At 43.6% G+C, this 26,240-nt stretch overlaps 1 protein-coding gene across 2 annotated transcripts; it reads right to left on the bottom strand.

Moving 5' to 3' along the window:
- Nucleotides 1-63: 63 nt before the first annotated feature.
- On the bottom strand, nt 64-26,240 carry MTF1 (metal regulatory transcription factor 1). 2 transcript variants are annotated; one of them, XM_029620146.1, is made up of 10 exons: nt 25,292-26,240; nt 18,644-18,882; nt 16,546-16,677; nt 15,345-15,418; nt 14,276-14,409; nt 13,562-13,639; nt 11,371-11,473; nt 10,004-10,563; nt 7,903-7,966; nt 64-7,401 (listed from the first exon to the last, which is right to left on the bottom strand). In XM_029620146.1, the coding sequence occupies exons 1-10, from the start codon at nt 25,748-25,750 to the stop codon at nt 7,046-7,048; spliced, it is 2,199 nt and encodes a 732-aa protein (XP_029476006.1). In that variant the 5' UTR covers nt 25,751-26,240; the 3' UTR covers nt 64-7,045. The 2 variants fall into 2 exon arrangements, with proteins under 2 accessions (XP_029476006.1, XP_029476007.1); XM_029620147.1 differs by having other exon boundaries at nt 7,903-7,963.

The raw sequence follows: 26,240 nt of genomic DNA, 5'->3' as shown, positions 1-26,240 counted from the left end.
CAAAAATACAGAAATCATTTATTCTCTTTGGGGGTTGGAGACTCTTCCTTTGGAAGTAACTCATTTTTACATCAGTTTGAAGCAGTGTTCCCATTTTTTTTTTTTTTTTTTTTTTTTTACATTTATAATTAAATTCATTCCTTTTATACAAACAGGCTTGAAAAACTGTTTATCATCTCCAAGATCCAGATCCCTATCTTTTTTTTTTTTTTCACCCTGCTCTTTTCTCATTTAAACATCCTAAAGGTTTGTGTTTTCCTGGCTAGACATTCACTGGACAATCACCTTTAAAAATAACGGAGTAGCATTTTCTGACAGATTTAGTTCCAACAATAACGCCTATTAGTTTATCAAAAAAAAAAAAAAAACCCCCAAAAAACTAGAAGTACCTGCAATTCTGGGTGGAATCTTTCAGAGGATAAGAAAAAGCCCATGCATTACGGGGCCTGGAAACTCAAGTTTGGATTAATGATGGAAGGAAGTCTGGTTACCTGAACTTTTTTTTTTTGACTCCTTTTTGGGTAAACATTAAAAGGGACCACTCTCCAAGGATGAACTCCTCACTTCTCTAAGGCATGCTATAGTCTCCCCAGACCTGTGATGCCACACATTGGCCTAGTTTCAGACAGGTTAACACAAAGACCATCTTTCTCAACCATAATTGGGAATTATATGCCAGCGAAACAGCTGGAGAAATCTCACCATAAACTGTCATGACGCTCAAACAGGCCTTGTTGAAAAAAAAAAAAAGTGAAAACCAAAAGGGGGGGTGTGTAATGCTTTTTACCTAAGCGATGCTTCCAGTGGCTTTGACTAAACACATGACCACTCTATGCCATAGCTGAACATAGGAGAAAGTGTGTGTGAAATGCACAAAATAAAAAACTCACGTCTATTGGACTGACAGTTATGAAACCTACAGCTAAGGGCTCCATGGTACTGCTGCTCACCTGTGCTGAAAAAAGCTGCTGGTAAGAAATACGTAGTACAAAATAGGGTAAACTGTGAAAACACACTGCAGCATAAAACCACACCTTGCCCATTTTCTACACCACATAAAGATGGCATATTTTTCTTAAAACTACTTAAGATGATGATTCTGGCATGCTCAGTTTTATATCTTTCACTGCGGACTCACTTTTTTGTGATGTATAATGCACCAAGAGAATATACAATCCCTCTTCTAAGTAATGCAGATATCTGCTGATCAAAACTCATGATGGCCTGAGGGCCTATAGTTAGAAACAGACCAATATCATTTATCCAATTCTGCCATGGATATCTATATCTTAAGGGTGAACATTGTGCTGCCATTACTGTAATATGGTACAGTAAGGGATAAAAGGGTGGGGGTTAACCTTTTTGCCAGGCACAGCTGCTCAAAAACATGGAAAAGGCTGAGGCTATGACTGGAGCCCCTGCTCCTAAAGCTTCCAGGTTACCCTGTTCAGGAAGGGATATTGTAAGCCAGCTCTGGATTTCTAGCAGCCCCATTCTGCTGTAGCAGGGGAAAAACAGCACTGATTTCACTGGCTGAAATGGGGGGGGGGGGGGGGGGGGGGACTACAGCTGCCCCACTGCTCTGGAATGTAAGTTTACAACCAGGACCGGCCAAAACGTCAGCATCCTGGAAGTGAGTAACGTGGCAGCTGAGGGCTGGTGACACAAGACACTGTTAGAGGTTGTGATGGTATCGGGAAGAGTGGACAAACCGCCAGTGACACAAAGGCTCCTACTAACCTCAGACAACGTGGACTGCAGTAGGATTAAAGACAGGACCATGATATAAGAATCTACAATGAAACCATCTTCCACCTATTACGTGTCTTAAAAAAAAAAATCATTCACTATCATTGGTCACCTAAAAACACTGTCTACATTCACTATTTTAAAAAGAAAAGTTTCTTGTGCACCAATTTTTCACCCAACAGTGGGTCCCCTTAATTTCACTACTGCTGCTGCTATTGGTTTGTTAATGCTTTCAGTTGCAGAAAATACACATTTACTGCCTTCCTTTCTAACCAGTCGCTCTGGGCCCTTTTCAGAATTATAATGTAGCCCTGGGACCAAAGCTAGAACAGGAGAGGTGTTAGCTGATAGTGCAATTGCTCTGCCACAGTGCTAGCATTTTCACAAGCAATTCACCTTCTCCTTTCATTTCAGAGCAGCTAATGTTACGTTCCCTCAGTGCTAGCTCCAAGTATCCCACCTCCCTAAAATGGTAAAAGTGGAGGGGTGAGGTCAGTCAGGACTAAGAATCGCACACTGCATAAAATGCACTCAAAGGTTCAGCAAGGACAGGGCAGCTCAGAGCCTTTGGTTCCTAACCCCCCTTATGCTCCAGCTATGACCTCCTGTTGCAGTCCTTGGCACTATTGATTTGGCAAGTAATTATGTTCCAATCATCTCTGCCTATAAAGCCAATAGTTATACTGTAAGAGCCATGACAGACAGGAACCCCCAGATGTGAGAATACAAGAGAGCCAATTTGCTCAGAGAAGAGATACGGCTATTGTAGAGGAGAGGCCTCTGCAAACTTTGCAAAGATCCATTATAAAGCATGAGTACGGACACCCACACCCCCCTCCTATGTTAACAGATTGCAACCTGCACTGTAGTCTGCAATAGAATTACCATTTTGTCTCTGCACCACTACATAATTTCTACCCACATTAAAAAATAACCTTTAGTGAACAGAAGAAACTGCAGCAGCTGGGTTTAAGATAAAGCAGTGCAAAGTGATTTTTATACCAGTAGGAGGTTCTTCAAAAGCAGGTACTTGGGGGGGGTTTCCCAGCACATTTTACAGGTACAATATGTATTTAAGCAGCAGGAGCATGTGTAGGACAATGTGTGCATGTCTGCTGTGGCTACATGTGCTAACGTTTGGATGCAAACCCCTCCACACACACAGACTTGTAAATCTCCATAGCAGAGAAGGTGGAAGGAGGGTCCCATATCTGTGTCTATCCATTAAGGGAAATGTAATGAAGACCAGATCCCTCAATGCAAAACTATTTCAACTGACCAGACAGCAATCCACCGTTGGTCCTATGATAAAACCACCATAAAGATGACTCGTCTCATATTAAATAACATGTAGTTTTGCACAAAAGTACTGCATTTTTATTTGACTGACAAAAGGGAAGTGCATTGTCATTTGTATCCACGCAGGTCTGACTTTTTTTTCACTATTCTGTGAGATCATCACATTAGCTCTCAGATGTAATTTGAACAGAATGTTTTCTATTTCCCCAGACTCCACCAACGAATACAAGAAGCTCCAACGCAGAGCTAATGGTGCCTGCTTTCTGCAAAAAGGGCAGGTGGACCCTCTCGAAGGGCCTCTCCGACCCCTTACCATATCCCACAGTTGGTGTGGATGGAAGAGAAAATTAGGCTAATAATTTATTTTAAAAAATTTCAAAATGAGATTGCGACATTACAAGCTTCCAGTTTGGTGAAGTTTTTACTCTGAGAAAGTTGGAAAACAATCTTTGCTCCAGAGATGCTGAAGGGCATTTTGTGGATATGGGGAAAATGTTTAGTTCATAGACCCCCTTAATTCAATAGAATTAGTATTATAAACATTGCCTTAGTAGAGGAAATAGCCTTTTTCAGTTTGAGGTGAATGGGCTCTTAACTGCAAGCTGTTGGCCTATTTTAGCCATTTAAAAAAAGTAATTCCCCAACTTGGCTGAGCTAGATAAAACGAAGAAAATTTGTACAAATAACCCTTTGGTTTTCTACATACTCTTCCTGTTTACTGAAGAGATTTTAATAGCACTGTAAAAGATGAAGGCCCTATCCTGGCCTAATCTTGCAGAGGAGCGGCTGTGGGTTATGGCATCAGCTCTTATATTCCACTACAACTGCAGACAATGTGATAGACTTTCTCCGATGAGGGAACATAGTGTGGTGGACCCGCTGGCCCAATGGGTCTCATCCTGCTATCATCTACAACAGGGGTGGGCAATTCCAGTCCTCGAGGGCCACAAACCTGTCAAGGTTTTAGGATATCCTAATGAATATGCATGACAGATTTGCATACAACTGAGGCAGAGTGCATGCAAATCTCTCTCATGCATAGTCATTAGGGATATCCTGAAAACCAGACTGGTTTGTGGCCCTTGAGGACTGGAATTGCCCACCCCTGATCTACACCAAGGGCCATCTTTAAAAACTCACTGAGCAGGTAAAAACATCACTAATTGTATCTGGATATTATTGGCACTTATTTGGCTGAAAGGGCTGCTGAATAGATTTGGATAAAGTTATTCAGCTAACTTTAGGCCTGCTGGGTAACGTTGGCTGGCCCATACTGCATCTCCAGGATTGGGCCCAGACCCACCTCTACATGTGGAATGACTGACCCAGACAACACAGGAGGGGGAAGGGACATGAAAAGCCAAGATTCAGCTGGTTAATTCCCAAACTTAGGCCAACAAATCCTTTGAATACAGACCTGTTTCTAAATGTAGAGAAATCCCTGGGCACCGCTGGAATCCCCCACCACCTAGGAGGAGAGACTTGCTTCATCACATCATTTATCCAGAGAGGCATTTGTTCAAGGTGCTCTTTTTATCAAGTTCACAAAGTTGCAAAATTGCTTCTGCAAAATGGTTTAAATAGGCCAATAGGTTAGAGCTGACAGAGCCCACTGGCTGTTAAGCACGAGGCCTGGCACCTGCTCACCCATCAAACGCCACTCTAGCACTGGAAGACCTTTTCTGATTTACTTATTTTCTGGAAAAGGTCAGCTCTTGCTCACTGTGCTCGGACCTAATGCAGAGCATACTGACCCCAAAAACTTAATTCAATGAAAAGGCAGCAACTTAATGTTCTTGTTTTTAGTGGCATGTGCCATGCAGCTGTTCAAAAAAAATAATACTAAGTTAAATGAGCACAGCATAGGGGGAGAAACATATGGAAAAGTCAGTAAGACCCCATTTTTGTGCTCCAACTCCCCTGCCTACGACTGCTAAAAGCTAAAGGAAGGCACACAGCCTTCAACAACACAACACCAAAGCTAAATACCAGCCTAGCCAAAAAAAAAAAAAGCATTTTATAATGTTAGTTTGACTTAAGGGCGATAGGGGCAGGAGGAAAGCTTACGGTTCAGTCAAACTCCAGCAATCTCACCCTGCACGGAATATCCTGCTACTAATGAAAATGTTCATGTCAAGCTATAAGCAGAGCACTGCCCCACTAACACCGAAGCTAAGGGTGGCAAAGGCTGGTCAGACCCATCCATTGCAGCTAGACTTCTTGATAACCTGCTTAGGTACGAAACTCACTGTCTAGCTCGCCAGAGAATGAGTGTTTCTTCATTTTAGCTTGAGTTCTAGACATGCTTAGAGCAGTGGTTCTTAGCCTGGTTCTTGCTGAGCTAAGCTGGTCTGGTTTTCAGAACAGCCCCATTAAAGATGCATGAGAGAGATTATTAGGGATGTGCATTCGTGTCTTCCATTGCAGCGGGTAGGCACATACCTCGCCAACTTTTTAGTACAAGCAAAAAAAAAATGCAGATATTATGCACATAACTATTAAAAATACACTAATATCCATTTTTCACATGTACTAGAAAGTCAGCAAGGTAAGCGTGGACCTGGCAAAACAGAAGAAACAAGTGCACATGCCCTAAGAGATTGCCTCCATGCTGTGCCGCTATGAATGTAACTTCATTGTGGATATTCTGAAAACCAGACCCTTCACACGACCCTTCACAACCAGGATAAGAAGCAGTAGCTTGGAGGGCAGAAAGGGTGCAGGTTCAGACAGTGAGGGGCTACTTCTGGTCAGATACAGGAAGAAGACTCCAATGACTAAAATGGGGAAAAAGAAAGAAGAGTAAGCATAGATGAAGTTCTGCCTCTTACTGGTACAGTTTAAAAACACTCGCCACGTCAGACCTTGCTACAGGCTCTTCCACCCTCGTATTAGAAGACAAGGAAGCAGAGAGCTGCATTTTCAGCACTGGGGTTCTTTGATTACACTTTCCTCCAGGTTTTTAAAAACAAGTCAAGTTTTAAATGACCAAGGTAGTGAGAAGGACTGCAAAGGCACAAGTGTGATGTTACTATAAATCCTCTGCACTATCTAGACACACACACACACACACACTGGTACAGAGGTGGACACACCCTGGCTCCTAGGGTAAAGATGTCTAATGAACTGGTACTCTCAAGTGTACGCCATGGATTTTGCTGCACACACCTACTGCTAAATTTGCCCATGGCCGAATGAAGGCTGTGAATACCCCATGGCTGACTCTCTTCTTTATCCCTTTGGAACGTTGGCCGAATTTTTTTCCTAACGAGATTTCTATGTGCTTTGCTTTTACTGTTAATACCGTCCAATGCTCCCATATCAGCTTTTAGATTCACCTTCATCTACTACCTGACTCTCCTCCACGCGGAAGAAACAAATAATCTGTTTCAGGAAGTGTCATAGAAATAAATATTTGCACAGGTCTTACTGGGGGGGAGGGGAGAGAAGTTAATCTCTGCCAGGCTTACTTTTTTAATTAAACAAGAGAAAGAAAAAATTCCCCCCAGGCTGAGTTTCTTAGGGTAAGCAGTTTGGGGAGCAGACAAGTATTCAGAAATTCTGTCCCCAAGGTCTCCTGCTCCAGCCTCAAACACTGGGCCTTATTTAGTGCCCGCTTCACATCCGACACAGACAGGTACACCAAGGAGAGCACATCAAGCCTCAGAGCTGCTGTAACAAGGATCCATGGCCAATACAAAAAAAAAAAAAAAAAAAACCATTCTGAGGACTAGGAAACCACATTCCCTCTTTTCTTAATATACTTTATGCATACAAGTAACTCTGATATCCATGTTCATGTATGACAAGCAAAAGTGACAAACAGTGCAGCGAAAGTAAACAGTTTATATAACTTAGCTTGTTAAGATGCTCCTGGGCTGTAACTAAAATGCTCTCTGAGAAAAGCAACCACTAAAAACGGTAAAAAAAAAAACAAAACTTTTCATGGTGGGTAACGTCATCCTTAAAAACAAGCATGATGAAGTGGAGAGTATCTTCATTTGGAGAAGTCAAGGTCATCGTCACCATGCAGTAGTGCTTCCAGTGGCATTAACGTGGAGGGGGTTTCAGGACTCGGGAGAGGCAGAAAGTCAGAGACATCGATGCCACTCAGTGCATCAGTCTGCGAGTCCAACAGGCTCCCTGTCCGATTGCTGCCCTCCGAAGGCAGGAAAGGCTGAGGCTGCTGCCCTGAAGGAATGGCGGCAGCTGCTGGTGCTTCCGAGGAACACGCCTTCCTGGAGGGGGCTTTGTCTTTCACAGCATCCCGGCAGGCGCACTGGCACTGGCACGACTCTTCTTGTTTTATAATAATCACCGGAAGACTGAGACCGATCTGCTGAACAGCGTTCCCTCCAGAGAAAAGAAAATGGAAGTAAGGAGGAGGTTGTAACCCTGCTGAGAACTCAATTCCTTTAGCTGCTATGGCTTAGGGTGGGGGGGGGGGGGGGGGGAACTGGAGAGCTGCATACTAGGGTGGGAAGTTCGAGCAGAAAAGTAAATACAAATCTGCTAATACGCTGAGGGTGTACAGTGTCATAATCCCTATATAAAAACATCTAGAACAAGAAATCTGAAAGCAAACTATGGGAAAGTAGATTCAATGTGCCAACTGTAGGCAACATTTCCCGAGTCCCATCTTAAACAGTAAGGGAACCCAAGCCCACTGAAAGAGAACCTTAACTTCCTCCAGAAAGGCAGGCATCCACCCCGTTACGTTACAAGGAACCCGTGTTCAGGGTTATAAAGAGTTTATTAATCATGCAAAAAAAAAAAAAAGGTAATCTTCAGCAAGTACATGAAATAGGATTTCATAGCTATTCGTTATAGAAACGGCAATCTAGTTGTACATACCTGTACTGCCAGCTACTGGCACGGCAGCGGTAAAAAACACCTTCTCCAACTGAGGCGCTTGCTGCTACGGAAAACAACATGTGGATAAGTGACCACATCCAGGAAATAAAGACATATCTTTCAATGCATTTAAAAAAAAAAAATGCAAACTAGTGAGCGACAAGTGAGAGTTCAGACCTGCAAAGACAGCTTCAGTCAGCTCATCCAGAGCGTTGAACAAACAACAACAGAATAACTACATTTACACATCGTCTAAGCAAAAGAAAAAAAAAGACTTCACCTTTCATCCTACGCCACCTTCCTTTTGCCTTTTAAGGAAAAAAGTACATGGCAGAAGGGGACACGGTTTATTACTCTTATATGTGCGTGTGTTTCCCAGAATTCTGGCTTGCAAGTCCGCATCAGTAGAGAGTGGCCCGGAGACCACTGTTCGACTCTACAGACAGCGTCATGAAGAATCGCCACCGCGACGTGCAGGCCTCACTCTCCCAGAAATAAATCTGCCATCAGAGGTGCAAACTGATTTCTTCTTCTCGACTGCATGGGGAGGTGGGAGACAGGTGTTCCTCGGATCTGTGCACGTCTCTTTGCCTACTGTTAAACTTTTACTAAGAAAACAGCCAACAGTATTGTTTAAGGCTATGGGAATAAGGAGTTAGGGAGGCGACAGCAGCATAAAATACAAAATCAAACCCAAGTACTGAAACAGGATCAGGCAGATTTCAGTGCTGTTCATGATCTAAAATCCCCCTTTCAGGTGCTATCAATGTGGAACACTGGGCCCCATCATGGGGTTTGCTTCCTTGGAGCTGTAAGCGGAAGGACAGTCTCCAGCGGGATCAAGCCATGGGGCTGAAATTTGTTCCCTTGAGCAGTTAAATACAGCCCCCTGCTTTCATTAGGCAAATGAGTGCTTCCAGGACTGGAAGGTATCCCCCATAAGGTCCGTCCTCAGAATGTATGCAGGCTGCTGATCCAGAGAGATTAGGGCCACCCCTGTACATCCATCCTCTGCATCTCTCTCACCCCTCACTCCAGCTAACAGAGGGCAGGTTGAAGAGCCCTCATCTGTTTAGCTCTTCTTCACAGAAGGGAGCCGACCTATCCCCTTCAGCATTTTTATGGTCTGCTTTGTACCTTTTCTAGTTCTATCTTCCCTGAGACGGAGGGTCCAGCACGGTGCACCACACCCCCCCACACCCCCCTATACACAGGTGCTATGCTATTCCCAGTCTCATTCTCTCTTCCTAACATTCGATCTGCATCACTGCGGCACGCGGAGCCACCGATTTCAACGTGTTGTCCACAGAGACATCCAGATCCTTTTTCTGGATGACGAGTCCCAATATAGAGCCCTGTAGACGGGATTACTGTTCTCTGTCTGCTGACTTTGCTCCTGAACACAGTATATTTCATCTGCCATTTACACGTCCCCTTCCCAAGCCTCACAAGCTCTGAGTTCCCCACACTCTGCTCGTGTTTTAACCACTTTAGTTTTGAATCATCTGCAAATATGATCAGCTCACTCACCGTTCCCTTTTTTTTTTTTTTTGTTTTGGAAAATCTTTTTATTGGGTCACTGTTCCCTTTTTTAGTCCATTAATGAATAATTGAAACACTGGTCCCAGTACAGATCTCTGGAGAACTCCACTATTTATCTTTCTCCACTGTGAAAACTGACTATTTAGCCCTACTTTGTCTGCTATCATTTAAGCAGTTACTAAGCCGCAGGAGGACATTATCTCCTATCTCATGACTTTGCAGATACCCTCATGAGAGACTCCAGATGCACTATACTGACCAGCTTTCCCACATTCAAAAGAATTCTAGTAGATAAGTAAGGCACCTCTTTTGGCTAAATGCCAAAGTGGGAGAATATTGCTGGGTCAGAAAAATAAAAACATTTGCATTAATTAACTGCACTTCTCAGCTAGTGGTGGTGAAAAAGTGAGAGCCAGAAGTAAAAAACAGGAGCTTGCCCTACATCCCTTTCCCTAGGGGGCTGTGCCAGTCTCATACACAATGCAGCCCAATTCCTGTTTGCCTAGACGGTAAGCACTTCAGGTTTCTCACAGCAGCTTAAATTAAATGTTGCACTCACCATTTGTTCTGAATTCTGAGAGGCACCAGCGGCGCCCCTCAATATCCACTGCAGGTTCTGCTCGCCCACCACAATGCTGGACTGCAAAATGGTGGCACTCGGAGCCGGGGCAACTGCTACAGTGGGGGTATTTGTCAGAACGGAGTTCGTACCCAGAGGCACAGTCTGAACCAGGGCTGGCAGTGTCTCACTTGTACCGACTGCTGCAGGAAGAGGAGCTCCAGCGACCACCGAAAGTCCCTGTACAGCAGGCTGCGGCGTCCGACTGTGCTGAAGAAACTCATCTTGACCAGCAAGGAACGGCGTGCTCTGAGGAACAGGCACTTCTGGAGTCTGTAAGATGGCTGTAGGATCCCCAAACGTGGCTTGCTGCGAGCTGCTTCCAATGGAACTGGGGGCAGGAGGGACGCTGGGGACAGGGGCCTGTAAGTTTTGCTGGGAAGACTCCGAGATCACAGACTGAATCACCAGAGGGAGGGACATAAAGTTCGGGTCCCCGACAGAAGGCTCAGGCACTGTCTCCGACTGGGCAGGATTGTTAAAACTTTCAGTCAAGGCAGCTGAAGAGAGGAACAAATAAGAAAAAATGATTCACACGAATTCCGTTTTAGCTGCCTGAATATATTCATTTGCTCACCGCTAACGGGCCATGTGCTTCCACAATCCAGACTCACAGAACCAAGAGACTGCCCCAACGCCAGCTGCAGCTGAGAGCGTCCGTGCACAGGAATGCACCGCAGAATAAAAGCCACCGCATCGTGACACCTGCAGGCTGGTCACGTTTCTGTGCAGTCTGTACCCAATCCAGTACACCCGTTATCAGGGGCGGGCTTACATAGAAACATAGAAGTGACAGCAGAAGAAGACCAACGGCCCATTCAGTCTGCCCAGCAAGCTACTCAGTTTATCCTTTCCCCCCCCCCCCTTTTTCTCCCTCCCACCCGTCTCTATTGGCTTCCAGCACCCTCCGGCCCCAATTCCCTTCCACCCCTCCACCAATGCAGAGAGCAGCGCCATCCTAGTGAACATCCAGCTCAATCAGGGGTAGCAGCCACACCCCTGCCCCTTACCGCCCCGTTTTGTTTGCTTGTTTGTTTTTGGGTTTTTTTTGAGATGGCAGCCCTCCATCCTTCCGCTCCGTGAAGGTGGAACACCAACCACAGGCCACTGGCATCCCGCTCCGTGAATGCTAAGGAGATAGGTGGCCTCCCCCATCTTTATTTTAGGCTGGCCTGTGGGCAATATTCAGGAAGGACCCCTCCAGGTCTGAAGGGAGGCTTCCCCCCTCCGCATCGCAATCAGAAGGGTGGTCGGCTGTCCCAGTGCCTAGGGGGCAACCAAATTTGCACCTGCCTGATATCCAATACCTGTCTGTGCAGCGTCTTCCTGATTTGCACTGTTATCCGGGCTCTGAAACATGGATTCAAAGAGGCTTGCTGGAGAAATTGTGCTAAGATCTTGCCCATGAGTCTGGAAATAATTTAAAAGAAAGAAAGAAAGAAAGATCTTTCAGGGTGGTGATAGATCAGTAAGAACTGTGCATTTTAATGATCTGCACATTTCTTATTTCTCTAAAACACTGGCAAGAAAGAAGAGGCAGACACACCTAAGCAACAGGGAACGAGGCTTCTACTGGGACAACCCTTCCTCAACACCCCTCCCCCACCCCACTTTCTCCGTCCTACATGTGATCTCCGCACCACAGATGTAAACCCTGCAGGGATTTCTACTTTAAATTGAAATCATAATACACACCCATCCATTTCTTACATCACCAAGACCCTGAATCACTTCCAAAATCTTACATGCATTGTACCAGATCTTAGGTGTGCCGAGAGACGCAACCCGCTACATTCAGAGCTGGTCACCAGGCAGATGTAGAGACAGCCTAGAGGCTCTTCATGCACAAAGAGCTGGGATCGTTTTTGTTAGCTTTTCCAATATTGATTGGCCTGACTGATCTGATAATTGTTTTCTGTCATCTGCTCTTTTTGGTTCTGCCTGATTTTTTTGCTGTCACTGCAGGGGTGTGTGCCTAGAGTGACGTCAGCTTTGAAACCTGACTGTCTCCATCTGCTGGCAGGGGTGCATAACCCATGGTCCCGAGTCCATCTGTCTACACTAAGGAAAACACAATTATCAGGTAAGTAATTTCTCCATTTTGTGTATTTTGTTTTATGCATGTTTCAGTCTTGTAATCCACCTTGAACTTTTGTGACAAGTGCGGAGAATAAATTTTAATACATGCAAATTCATTTAAATCAACCCCATACCTAAAGACAGTCAGCATTAACATTACATTTTGAAAAGCCATCGTGAAAAGATTGCACCCAGATCACTCTGCAGTCACCCTAGTGAAACCAGGTCCTGAGACGTGCAGCGGCAGGGCTGGGAAAGGCCGGCCCCTGCCCTGGAATTTTCCAGGGAAATTTAATGGTGGGGGGGTCCATGAACCAGGTGCACAGAAAAAAGTGTGTGTTAGTGCGTTATTCTGGGGAGGGGTCCACAGCTTTCACCAGATTCTGAAAAGGGGTCTGTGCCCCAGATGCGGTTAAGAAGCCCTTCTCTAGGGACGGTTTCTCCTTAAAATCCGCTTGCAGGTCCACCTAACTTTTAATAATTGTCCCCTCCTAGAATGCCTTAAAGGAAATCATTTCCGGAACTGCTGCACAATCCCATTGTCTCCCAGCGCACTGGGATCTGGCCTGCTAAGAGATTAGGCTGAGGCTTTCAAAGTAATCACTTTTAATAAGACACGGACGCGCCTGAGGAAGGGAACCTGGCAGCGCTGAAAACTTACACTAAAAAAATAAATAAATAAAAAAACTTGCTACCACCTCTGCTGGATTTCTTTTAATTGATTGTAAAATATATTCCCCTTTTTCCTTTCCGGTTTCTATGTCATTCAGAAATGAAAACCCATCAGCCTTCTACTAAGCTGCCCTCGCACAGAAAACCCCAAACATAGGCGAGGTGGAGCAGATGTAAAGGGGCTGAACTGGCACAGCTCTGAAACTCTTAAGGAAATTTAAACACCTCCACTAATATTTAACTATAACAAAACTCCTTAAAAACTGCTCAGCCCTTTCTGATGCAAGCACGAGGTGAGCGAATGCCAGATGTATGGAGGTTTTGTTGTATTTTCTCAGATAACTGAATTATGAATGCGTATGAAAGATGTGCGCATGTACAGTGGCTAAGACTGCAGCTTTGACAACCGGCGCTGTTTTATTTAAAAACCATTTATAGCCCACCTGTAACAAAACCCGTTGAGCTAGGCAAGTTACAACATAATAAAAATACAACAAATATAAAACCATAACCAATAAACGCCACACATACACGATTTTACTGTTTTTCTCGCCTTCCATTTTCCCAAATGTTTTTTGGAATAAAATTTTCAATTTTTTCCTGAATATTGCTCACAAGAGATTCAGACTTGGGCTAATTCAACCCCTTTTGGTATCAAAGAGATGAATATAATATATATGGTAGGAAACTGAACAGTAAGAATGATAATATAAAAACAGGTCTCAAAACAACTGAACATTTAGTTACCACACTGGTATTCTCTCGTAAGTCACAATCTGTAGACAGCAAACTTAAATCGCTCAGGCAAAGAGAATGATTTGTATCCTGTAAAGAGGTAAGAAATGAATGAATACATCAAAAGATGTACTTATAAGATATTATCACCTTCATAATGCTTCCTCCAACTCTTTCATAGGTTGTTTTTTTTTTTTATTTTGAGATAGTTTTTCCTCAAATAACTATAAACAGATTCTCGTGAAAAGTATCTAAAGAATTCAACAGATGACAACAAGTTAGTATATTAAGTGTGTTCGTTAACAAACCAAACTGAATTGAAACCCTGCAGCATCAACACAATATCCCTGCACAAGTGATGCAGACCACACATGATAAAAGGTACGGTCAGAAGGAAAAGTATCTTAAAAATGAAAGAGCTCAAGTCTATGCTATTACAGCTTGCTGCATTTCAGCCTCACTTCCAAAAGTAAAAAGCTCCCAGCATAAGGTACCGCTGAAAGCCAAAGCTCACATGTAACAACGGGTGCTTGGCAACACAAAGAACTTGTGTTCTTTCTATGCATCCTAACCTTTCATGGCCTTCAAAGTGTATACGTCAGCCATTCGGACTGTGCGCCACGGTACAGCGCAGGCACCAGAGAATTTTCATTAAACACGGAGTCTAGAAAGCACACACGCTCCCCCTGAAGTGTGAAAATAAACAATACTGGGAAGGCTGCTGACCTCACAGAGTGTGTTGTTCGGCAACACGTAGTAGGAATGTACTTTGTCGTGACCCTTCATGTGACTCTTCAGACTATACTGAGTACTGAACGTCTTCTCACAGCCACTGCTGGGGCAGTAGAAAGGCCTCTCACCTGACAAGGGAGCACACAAGTTTAGATTTACCATTCTCGGTGAGATAGAAATAAGGCGTCAAATTGATGCAGGGAGCACAAATGTATACAAGCCAGGAAAAAAAAAAAAAAAAAAAGAGAGGTGGTTAGCTAAAAACATCATAGAAAGAGTGCAAACACTAGGGTGAGACAGTAACAGAGCCGGAATGAAGGAGGAGTGGAGGATGAGGGAGAGCGATGGCGGGCTTGGACGAGGGATGAAAGAGTGGTTCGCATGAGAGATGGAGACAAAGGATTTGGGCAAGTCTTCACGGGTTTCCACCGGTTCAAAGTAATTCAGCTAGCAGTGAGAACACACTCGAAAATGAAACAACAACTTCTTCCTTCCTGGTTCCTATCTCTTGCCAACAGGAAAAGCAGAACCTGGACGAGTTATGCCAGCACTGCATGGTGATATGAAACTAAAACAGCTGAAACATCAACCCTGGGGAGGAGAGATTCAAAACAGAGACACAGCATGCCTTTACAAACATAAAAAACAATTATCTACCCACATGAACACCTTGGGAGATGTTATTTTGTTATATGTGATAAAGAAGCGGCAGAGCCATCCTGTGCCAGGAGAAGTAATTTCACTGCCGAGATGTAAGGGCTTATCCTATGTCTAACGGGTCCTATACGCACGTACACAGCAGCTTCAGACCGCCCAATCCCAAGCCATCTTGTCCTGTAGGCCTGGAAGTACCACAACCTTTGCTCTTATTTCCAATCTGCAGTGCCTCAAATGTTTACATACATTCTTTAGAAATTGTATTTCTATTTATTTCCTCAGATTTATAAAGCACCAGCTTCATTAAACATTAAGGAAAAGGAGCAGCACTGCGATAGAGGTGACCCTGATTTCTCCCAGTTTTATTGAAATCCATTTTATGAACAAGGGCAGAAAAGCAACGTACCAGTATGTGTCCGGACATGAGTCTTCAGGTGGTGACTTGCAGCAAAAGCCTTTCCGCAGCCATTATGGTCACACCTGCATGAGATATTACACAGGTTAAAGTTAGCATCAGCCCTGCTGACAAGCTGCCACGACAGGGACCGTGACGTCACAAAATTCACAATGATCTAGATGAGTAAAAGTGATATAGCACAGAGGAAGTCTATTGCTTACATGTTGTGTTAACTCTACCCATCCTCTCTTGTTGAGGTAATCAGGTACTGGCAATAAAAGAAATCACAAATGCAACCATGTCTTCACGTGCCCTAAGCTGGCAACACCTTCTTCCTCCCACAAGGGGACTGATGCAATACTGTGCGCTAGCCCAACATGACATTGAACACATAACCCCTGATCCAACGTGGAAATCCATGTAGATGAGGCCATTAGCTCACCTTCACGATGCAATACATTTTCTGCAAGGCCAATGCACCCTTGCAATGCGGCAAATTTTGCAGAATGCCACACTCTAGGGCGCATTGCAAACAAAAAGAAAATCCTTTCTGAGATTGCTCCTAATAGTATTGTAGCGATACTATGCAGGAGGAACCAAATAAAACAGTACTTATTTTAAAAAAAATTCTTTGAAAAAAAAAAAAATTTTGGACATTCAAATCATACACAAAATACACGGTCCAGGCCGTGTATCATGTGTGTGTATATGCTGGTAGCAGGAGAAAACAGAGGCTCATAGGCACTCAACACTGGGCACCCGTTTTCTGGACACATTTATCGCATCGGCCCCAAGGTGAGAGAAGGCTGCCGAGTCCTCAGGGGAAGCTGCATGCCGTTCCTTGCTCAAGCCTGCAGGAGGCGCCCAAGACAAATGGGGCAAACTCCCTTCATCCTGTGACTGAGAATACTCTCTTCAGTTACTTTACAGAGAGAACACAACTACTGCCCAGCAGAGGAAACCTGTAACTTACTTTTACCGCAGAACTTTATACAGCTGCTTATAAAAGCTATGTTCCTGTAAATGACAAGTCAATCTTTTGCATGCAAGTTTCTTATGATAAAGCTAACCTCATACATGAAAACACTGAAGGGGAATGAATTGAATCTCCACACTATGCAATTGTGGAAGAAAAGTTGAAATGTCCTCTTCACAATCATCTCTACATTACATACACCGAGTCTGCAAAGAGGGAAAGACCGTGACACACCTAAATGGCTTTTCTCCAGTGTGTGTTCGGACATGCTTCCTCAAGTCGCTGAGGGTGGTGAAGTATTTACTGCATCCCACCAACTCACAATTGAACGTTTTTCCTGTGTGAAGTCTCTGATGTGCTTTCAGCCTGCAACACAAACACAAAAGGACTTAGAATGCTTCATGTAGCAATCAGCTTCCTAAGCCACCATTCATCCTGACAGCAAGAAGGTCACGCACACTACAATGACAGGTTCAAAGAACTGACCAGTCTAATATAAACGTTTCCTTTGTGAAGTGAAATAGCATTGTTCTCTTCTCAAGGAAATGAGCTAGAATTTAAAAAAATACAATTTCAAGATGCTAAACACTGGATAAACCTGTAAGCCGTCTGTCAAAATTAGAATTTGCTCTGCACAGGTATATAATTATAAAGACTCTCTTCTAAAATTATTCAGCTAAAAAAAAAATAAATCAATAATTCAGTGGGAGCAAAGAAAACAGCTGGCAGGCTCCTGGATGCTCCCCTTTTCTCTTGGTATCTCTAGCCCAGCTGGTGGCCAGGCACATGGCAAGGAGGCACAGAAGAAGCAAACAGACAAGCCAGCAGACCAATTTCTCAACTCTCCTTTTAAGGAAGTATTACCATTTTCTTTCAAAATTAAAATGATAATAAACTAATTACTTTAGAAAGTTATAGTCCTAGCCGGGTTGGATTTTGTCATGCAAAGGATGCATTCCAAGCACATTTAGCTCACTGCATTTCTAAGAGGTCCAAGTTTCTTCTGCCCGTGACGGCTCTTATTCATGGGGACTGATGAAACTGGGTTTGGGGTATTTTTCTCTCACTACTTTAAACTAATTATTTAAGGACCCACAAGTGACAAAAGCCCCTGAAAAAAAAACCAGGACTTTATGGGTTTCATTTGCTGCTGCGGCTTTAACTCCCAGGTCATATCTGTGCAGTTTAATGGCCTAATTCAAGTGCCAACAAGGCTCAAGAAAAGAAAAGAGAGGCTCAGAGCAGGATCTTTTCTGAGATAATGGTAGACAGGACTAACCCAACATCAGTTCCAGAAACAACACTGCCTTGGTCTTATTGCACACGTGTCCACAAAAAAAGTAATTCTAACAAAACAAATTGGCCAAATGCAAGCAAGTCAGAGAGCAGATAACCTGAAGATCCCACTTCCACATCCTCACAGGGAATTTAATCCATTTTTATTTCCGAAAGCTCTAATCAGTTGTACATGTGAGGCTCAGAGGCTGCTGAAAAGCTCTTGTACAATAGTGAAATGGATAAAAATGGGAAAAAACCCAATTGCTGCTTCACAGAGCAGAAATACAGAACCAAAACCCATTTGCAAGGTAGTTGATAATTGATGAATCTGCCAGGTCAACCGTCAGCCCTCTGGAGTTTGGTCACTACAACAGATCGAGCAGTGCAGATCACACAAATCAAATTCTAATCACCAGGTCCGAGAGGCTTTTTAGTAGATGATTAACAGTCTGAACCTTGCCTAATCACTCACAGCTATTACATCAAGGCTTCTGGAAGTGACAGAAGACCATTTGGAAATTTAGGGCCTATGCACTCAAAGCTTGGCTGGAATTAATTCAAGCTACCCAAGAAGGCACATGATTATTTCTCTGATTTATATTCCACTTTTCAACACTTCCAAGCAGATTACATTTAGGTACTGAAGGTACAGAAGTGGTAACCCTGGGTGCTGCCTATTTCAAACATCAGACCATGGTCACTAAAATTTGCAACCACCGTCTAAAATAGACAAACCTTCATCAAATCGGGATTTTAGCTGAGAAGTTCTTGTCTTCAAATTGCACTACTTTGAAGCTGACGTCCTATATTTTATTTTAATGAATGAACATGCACTTGCTTATTCTTATTCATTTATTTATTTTTTTTTAAATGTATTGCTCGCACCCTCCACAGTTCGAAAGCAGTTACATAAGAACATTCATAATAATCACAAAGCAAAAACAAAAACAAGAGAAACGTGACAGAAAATGAGCTTTCAGCTTCAAAGTAATCTTCACAGAATTTCTCAAACAAGCAGAGTGTGATGATAAAAGCACCAGAAATGCTGACGCACCTGTACAACGTATTAAATGCCTTTTCACACCCTTGCACATCACATTCAAATGGTTTCTCCTTGGTGTGCACGCGAACGTGAATTTTGAGACTGTAGGAGGTAAGAAAGGCCTTGCCACAACCTTCCTGGTTGCAGACAAACGTGTACTCCCCGCGGTGCGTCTTCTGATGAGTGCGTAGATTCCCAGCTGTACTATACGTCCGAGGACAACCCTCAAACGTGCACTGGTATCTCTTTACCTACAAAACAAAGGAGGCAGATTTTTAAGCTTCTGAAATGTAAGGCTCAGTGAAAAAGCTGCTTTGAACAGGACTAGAATCCTCCATCAACAGTTCCTATATGAAAAGGTAAGAAACAGATAAGTATGGGAAAATAAGTGTGGGAGCTTGCTGGGCAGACTGGATGGGCCGATTGGTCTTTTTCTGCCGTCATTTCTATGTCATATCCCTATTCCCACTTTCAGCCATGAGAAATGAAGTTTGTAGTAAAAGGCGCATCAAAATTCATCACTCTAGCGACAATTTTTAGAATCAGCACAGGGCTTGCAGGCTTCAAGAGCTGGTTGTGCTGGGGGTACCTTCAGTAGCTGTGGGATCTGCAAAACCCGCGCCATAAATCACACTCAGGGATTTCTAAATGAAATCCCATGCAATGGCCACCAGCTCCAGCCCCCCCTGTCCCTTTGTGGCAGGAGTACCAGTAGCCACACTGTGACACCACGGGGGTGAGGTGGGGAACCATTTATGGTCTCCCATTTTACCCACGTAATTGGGGAAAATCTTTTCAAAACCACCCTCTATTTGACTATAATAAGAAATATAGAAACATAGAAAATTGTGGCAGAAAAGGATCCACTCATCATGCTGGAAACAAGAATCATTTTAATTGATATAAAACTAGCTTATCTACAAGCACTGGTATTTTATGAACAAATAATCATTTGAGGCTTTGTGACAACAGGAAGAGCAGACAGGATTCCCTCATGAACACGCACAGAAAGAAAGCAGCACTCCTGCACGTTATGAGTAGGCTTTTCACTACTGGCAAATGGACAACTCTACTTTGCACGATAAATCAAGATAAATGGTTAAATAACTCTCTGACAAACCGCATGTTGATGGTATTTTCAACTGTGGCAAAGTAGTATTGCACACTATCTTATTAAGAGAGTGCTCACACAGCACTTTTCACGTTAGTCACTTCCTCATACAAAGCCAAATCAGCTTATGAAAAAAAAAAAAACCCCACAGGCAACAAAACCTAAAATAAGGGCCGAGGGCAACAGAGCACATCTGCTGCATGTGTATCATTTCTCAAAGGTGACAAGTGCTTTCCAAAAGGCAGATTGTACTAACTAGGAAAGCAAAGTGTTAAGCGTTAACATTCCTGTTTTCTGACCATCCACCCCCATCTCTTTTGAAAATGTAATCGTCCTGGGCACATTCCAATCCCCACTGCACGAAACGAGAGTAGTGCTAATCTTGCACTCTTCTGGCTGATCTCAGAATATGTAGGCCAGGATATTTCTGGAACAAACCAATGCTTTACGGACGCAGGTCTAGTGGGATATAAAGGGGGTTAACTGATGTAGTATAGTAAGCTATGCTCGGCTGTGCACAAATACCATGTTAATCAAGGCGTTAACTATTACTCCCCAATGCAGAGAGCTGCATGAATGTTTTGTGCGCACATTGGCGCAGATTTGAAAAGCCCTGCACGCCTAAATCCAGCCGAATTTACGCGCGCAGGGGACTTGCGCGCCTTTGTTGTATAGGCCGCCGGCACGCGCATAATTTTAAAAATCTACCCCATTGCTTTTTTTTTTTTTTTTTTTAACTCCCAATGCAAAATATGAGAAGTTCAATGCACATTTTTCTTTACTCCTCTTATTATAATCAGAGCATCTGGGGGCAGTTAAAGCAAGCAAAATCACCAAACCCCTTTTTTTGCTGCAATTTTTAACTGCAGTTCCTCTCACATAGTTATGGCCCCACTAATTCATCTGAGCAAACCTGAGTGCTGCTATGCAAACACCAATTAGAAATAAAAGCACATATCAGAGGAGATGGTTTCTATTTTTATTTTTTTTTAAAGAACAGAAGCTATGACTAGAATCAGAACAATAGATATACAGAATAAATAAATAACAACATGGCACGGGCCAGACTGGTGGCAGAGCTACATGCTGGTTTGATTCCTGAGCCTGGCTAGGCCTGGAGATGCTGCAGAAGTAGAAGTCACTGGGGGGGGGAGCCTCAGCCATTATACAACAGCAGTAGACAGGAGCCAAACTCAAAGTGCATACGTAAAGGCTTCCTGTTTGAGCTGCAGTCTGTGGCTCCTGGCCAAGAAATAGATGAACCAGGAAGAGGATTAAACACGAAGGTGACCAGTACTGTGGCCTCGTAGAAGCCAGCTCCAACCAACCTGGAAGCCCACAGAAACAAAAGGAAAATGGGGAGTCCAAATGAAATAATGCATACACAAGGGCAAAAAAACACACACATAATAAACCTAAGCCTAATAAGATAGGAAGATCTTGGCTCTGTAACTGTTTTTCTGGACTCTATAACTGTTCAATTCATCCTACGTATACACTTCCTGTATGATACCTCTGTATGATTCTTCTTCTATCCTGAATATTGTGGGGGGGGGTTTTTATATATATGTTTGTTGCTTTGTTCTTTATATTCAATAAAACGACTGAACTAAAATAAAAAAGCCCTGAGTTCTAGCTAGCACATTTGTTAAAATAAAAAATGTAGGTACTCAAAGAATAAAGTAAGAGAGAACCCTATTTCCTACAGATTAGCCAGGACATGTAGCATTTAATTTCAATACACTGAAAATGCCCTGTTTAAAAAATAATAATAAGCTAATGCGTAATAATTATTTTAGGCAAAAGGTAAATGCATGCAACAACAAAGGAACAATCCCCATAAATTCAGGATATATATTTTAGAATGAAAAATGAAGTTATCAGGTACATTGTATGAAACTGCAGAAAGAGAATCTCTTGTCATCTGGGGCTTAAAAGCACCGCAAAACACAACAGACCAGCAACCAGGTAAATGACAGGAGTACTAGGACTGGCTTAGAAGCATAAAAGGAAACGGCTACTTTTAATAATCTGAAGTGTTAATTAAGGATCAATACATAAAAGGGAAAAAAAAAGTTAGTGTATTTTTCACATGCTTTGCTTGTGCAACTACTCAACATAGGCTGAAGAAAGACCTCAGTGCAGTGTTCGACCAATTTCAAAACTACTCTCACTGAGCAACATTTGTGATGACTACGAGGAGAGTGAAAATCCCTGTAATCACTGGTACCACTGGGTCCGTGCTCCATATTCTCCATTAAGCAGAAATAAAGGTCAGCAAACAAGCTGTAGGCAAGACAGTGCTTACTGCATTAATAATACATTTCTAACAAGCTTTTGACAGTTATGTCCCTTTCATCAGATTAGTGTCACAAATTTTAACTCATTTTTGCACTGACCTGATGAACTAAGCCGAGGACTCAAACTAATCACAGATTTATTGTTAATCCAGCAAAAGGTCTCACCTACTACTTGTTTGCTGACTTTTTTCTAGGTACCCAAATGGAATAATATGGCGATCACAGTCCTTTAAGCATTATGGGAGGAGAGAAAAGCTTGTCAAGATTAATATGGTATCTAGCCACAGTAACATGTCAACTGCAGCTGCTCACTTTTGTATCTAACAGCTTACAATGGATGCTCACTGTCAGGAAAAGCATTCAAAGTAAGTAATCAGATTTTTTTTTTTAATATATACATTTTACATTGCACTGCAGCCTCTCTCCTACACTCCTTCCAATTGTTCAACTTGTTTTCCAATTCTCCTGCAGCATTTTAAAAACAGAATCCAATGTGGCTTTGGAAATTGTGATGGTATCATAAATTGCAACCATTAAGATATAACTTTGTGTGATAAAATAGCCTAAAATTAATCAGTAACAACCAACAAAGGTATAGACTGCATTTTGTGAAAACACACACAGAACTGCAGGAATATATGACCATGCACAAAATAAAAGATAAGGGATGCTTAAGCCAACCTAGTAATGTGATTTGTTGATTATATGCCTAATGCTTTACAATAAAGATTGCTACAACAAATTAGTACAATAGCCCTACAGTAAAGTGAAGACACAAATCATACAGGAAGGCCAGGTCTAAATTAAATTACCTAAAACAAATAACAACTACAGAACTGTGGCCAAATTATTTTCTTGATAATGTGCTACCAATTTTCACCAGAAGAGATCTTCCAGTTACATAATTTCTAAACCAGGACACAGTCATCCTGTTACGGCTCAACTCTATTTGAAGGGAACAAAATGTAGCCAAACACTCATTATGGGCACAACATTAGTAAAACCATTTAGTACATCTGGCCATATGCTTTTTAAATGTCTGTGTCGTATCTTTGGTATTTTAGAAGTCTGGGCCATGCCTCATGCATGTTCATATACTCACATGAAAATCATTATGTATAGGGACCTTTGTTTTCAGTTTTTATTTTATTTTCCCTGAAAATTTAACAGTTTATTTCAAGAAGAAAAATATTTACCTGGAAAAATAATTACAATAAAAACAGGTGGAAAAATGAATTAACACTAATAAATTCCCAGGAAAACTAAAATAACTGAAAATGAAGGTCAATATGTATGTTTTTAGATTTATAAGCCACCTTTCCACAGAAAAAGCTCAATTAGAGAATTAAGTCATTAAACTCCCTTTCTTTTCATCTCACAACTCTCAAAGCAGGTAAGTGTGAGAGGAACATACAACAGTAAGGAAAACAAATGAATAATTAACTGAGTCCTGAAAAGTGCAGAGTTGCAGCCATTCCAGTTATCTCTGGGAGGGGAGCCCTAGAAGCGACTCTGCTACCATCTTACAAGCCGATACAGTGGAGCGCACTGTTAACCCGCGATTGGACGCGCTAGCTTTACCCCTTATTCAGTAAGGAGTAATAGCGCGTCGAAAACGTGCGTCCAACCCCCCCCCAAACCTAATAGCGCCCGCAACATGCAAATGCACTTTGATGGCCCTATTAGGTATTCCCACGCGATTCAGAAATCACAATGTACTTTCAGAAATTAGCGCCGACCCAAAGGTAGGCGTTAATTTCTCCGGGCACTGGGAAAGTGCACAGAAAAGCAGTAAAAACTGCTTTTCTGTGCACCCTCCGACTTAATATCATGGCCATATGAAGTCGGAGGTCCCGAAAGTAAAAAAAAAGTTTTAAAAAAAAAATGTGAAATCGGCCCGCAGCTCGCGGGTTGAAAACCGGACGCTCAATTTTGCCGGCGTCTGGTTTCTGAACCCATGGCTATCAGCGGGTTTGAGAACCGACACCGGCAAAATTGAGCGTCGGCTGTCAAACCCGCTGACAGCTGCCTCTTTTTGCCGTGGGCCCTCATTTAAATACAGAATTGCCCGCTCTCCCGTGACTTTTACTGTATCGGCCCGTTAGATAGCAGCTCTGCATTTGCTAACAGGTACCTTGTGGGATTATCAGGCACTGGACAAGAACTTCTTAATATACAGGGAAAAAAAAACCTGAACTGGCTGTCAAGCCTACTTGCATCAAAATTAATACTTGCCATAGGTATATCAACCCTTGCCATAGAAAGGGGAAAGATAGCCTGTAGTGTATGATGTTCCAAACCAATACCACTTTACAAAGGAAAACTCTCTTACAGGATTAGCAAAGGAAAACTAAAGTCTAAAAGGAACCAGGTTCTTCCTCTTTCTCTTGTTTTTATCATACCCTGGTGTCACTTCCAAAACAGGGCAATGTTTTGTGATTGCTGTGAAGTCCATACAGTCTTTTCACCTAGCTTCTACAACAGAGTTAGGTCACCAGACTAGTTTCATTAGCCACAAGAACAGCTAACAGAAGTGTCAGTATCAAGCAACTATTTTGGATTACCTAAGAAAAAATAGATAATCAAGAGATGCAATGTGACCAAGACAATGTGGCAGAAAGATACAGAAATGGTCGCAATTGTGTTGGGCACCAGTAGCCTGATTACAAAGAACTTCTAAGGGTACCTTGATATGTTACTTGTACATATTACACCCTATAAACTACAGGCGAAAGCTCTCTTTGGTCCAATGCAAACATTAAGAAGAGCATTAGCAGTAAGTTTGAGAAACTGGGATCATACCCAACCTACCTTGTCTTACAAGAGATTCAATTCCTGTCATGGCACGTGCAAAACAAAGGCCCAACAAAAAGGTGTGCAGCAAAATACTTAAGGCTGTCTTTCTAAACTCTCCAAAAGTGTGTCTTTATTTAAATAACACTTTAATGTAAATCACATAAACCAGTGGTGGTGCTCCTGGTTTTGCTACACACCTTTCTGTAGACCTTTATAGTGAGTGTGTTAGCTGTATTTTCTCCACTTCCTTGACTTGCACGTACAAAACAAACCCATTTGACAGCCAATCACATTGCAGCCTGCTGGTATGTTCAGCGACCAGCTTAATGAGCTAAGGATAATGTTGATGAGGTCCAAAGACTTCGGACAACAACCTAATTCCCTTTCTGACCAGAAGACAGCTCTTGGGATAACTCTCACGCTGGCGCAGGGAAAGGTATCCGGGCCACTTACTTCCTTCATCTTGGTTTCGGGACACTCGGACTGCAGCGTGAGCGTGGCTCCCTCGATGTTCCTGGGCATGGGCGTAGAGCCGGGGTTGATGGTCAGGTGAATCTGGTCGGGGGAGATGATGTGCTGCACGTAGCCCTGGGCCATGCCCTCGGGGTCGGCCATCAGGTGGAAGGCCTCGTCGTGGCCCTCGGGCAGGTAGGAGAAGAGGTTGTCGCAGGGCCCGTCATCCTCGTCCTCCTCCTCCTCCTCGTCGTCGTCGTCCAGGGGCCCGCGGTCCTGCTCTATGAGGACGGTGGTGCGGTCGTACACGGTGCCCGAGGAGGAGGGCAGTAGCAGCCCGTTGCTCTCCGCCAGGCGCACCATCTTCTTCCCGTCCTCCTCGTCGTCGTCGTCCTCCTCCTCCTCGTCCTCTTCCTCCTCCAAGAGAATGATGTTGAATTCGGAATTGCTTTCGCCCATAGCTTCCCCCACCCCCGGTGGGGGCGGGGAAGTGGAGAACTAACACCGGTAACCCTCCAAGTCCATCAGCCGGAGCGCGGGGGCGCCATGGTCCCGAGACGGGGAGGGAGGGGGCCGTTAGGAGCCCCGGAGGGGGGGGGGGGAGGGGGGACCTATAAACCGCCGCCGCCGCTCCCCCTCCCCCCACCCGCTTCCCTTTCCCGGGCCAGGCGCGAGCCTTCCCCTCCTAACTCTCGCCCGCCCGCACGCAGCCTCTGCCCCGGGGTCCGCTAATGCCCGGGCCCTCCTTCACCGACTCCGCAGCGCCACATGAAGGAACAGCCTTCTCCCTTCCTGAGCGAGCCCCCGCCTCCCCAAAAAAATAAAAATAAATGAATCCTCGTTTCCCCCCCGTGCCCCTTCTCTCTCTTTCAGCCTAAGGTTTACACCCGAGGGCAACAGCGCCAGCGCCACCCAGCCTCGGCTCCCATCCTACTTCCTGTTACCCGCC

Source organism: Rhinatrema bivittatum, chromosome 11 (assembly GCF_901001135.1).
Source record: "Rhinatrema bivittatum chromosome 11, aRhiBiv1.1, whole genome shotgun sequence".
Classification (NCBI taxonomy): Eukaryota; Metazoa; Chordata; class Amphibia; order Gymnophiona; family Rhinatrematidae; genus Rhinatrema; species Rhinatrema bivittatum.
The sequence above is the reverse complement of the archived record's forward strand: the minus strand, read 5'-3'. Positions and strand labels throughout refer to the sequence as shown.

Excerpts from the sequence above, each read along its gene's own strand:
- MTF1 (XM_029620146.1), bottom strand. The coding sequence starts at position 25,750 with ATGGGCGAAAGCAATTCCGAATTCAACATCATTCTCTTGGAGGAGGAA. Across the intron at positions 18,883-25,291 it reads CCGAAACCAAGATGAAGGAA|GTAAAGAGATACCAGTGCAC; the intron begins GTAAGTGGCCCG and ends TTTGTTTTGTAG. Across the intron at positions 7,967-10,003 it reads CTCAGAATTCAGAACAAATG|CAGCAAGCGCCTCAGTTGGA; the intron begins GTGAGTGCAACA and ends TGTTTTCCGTAG.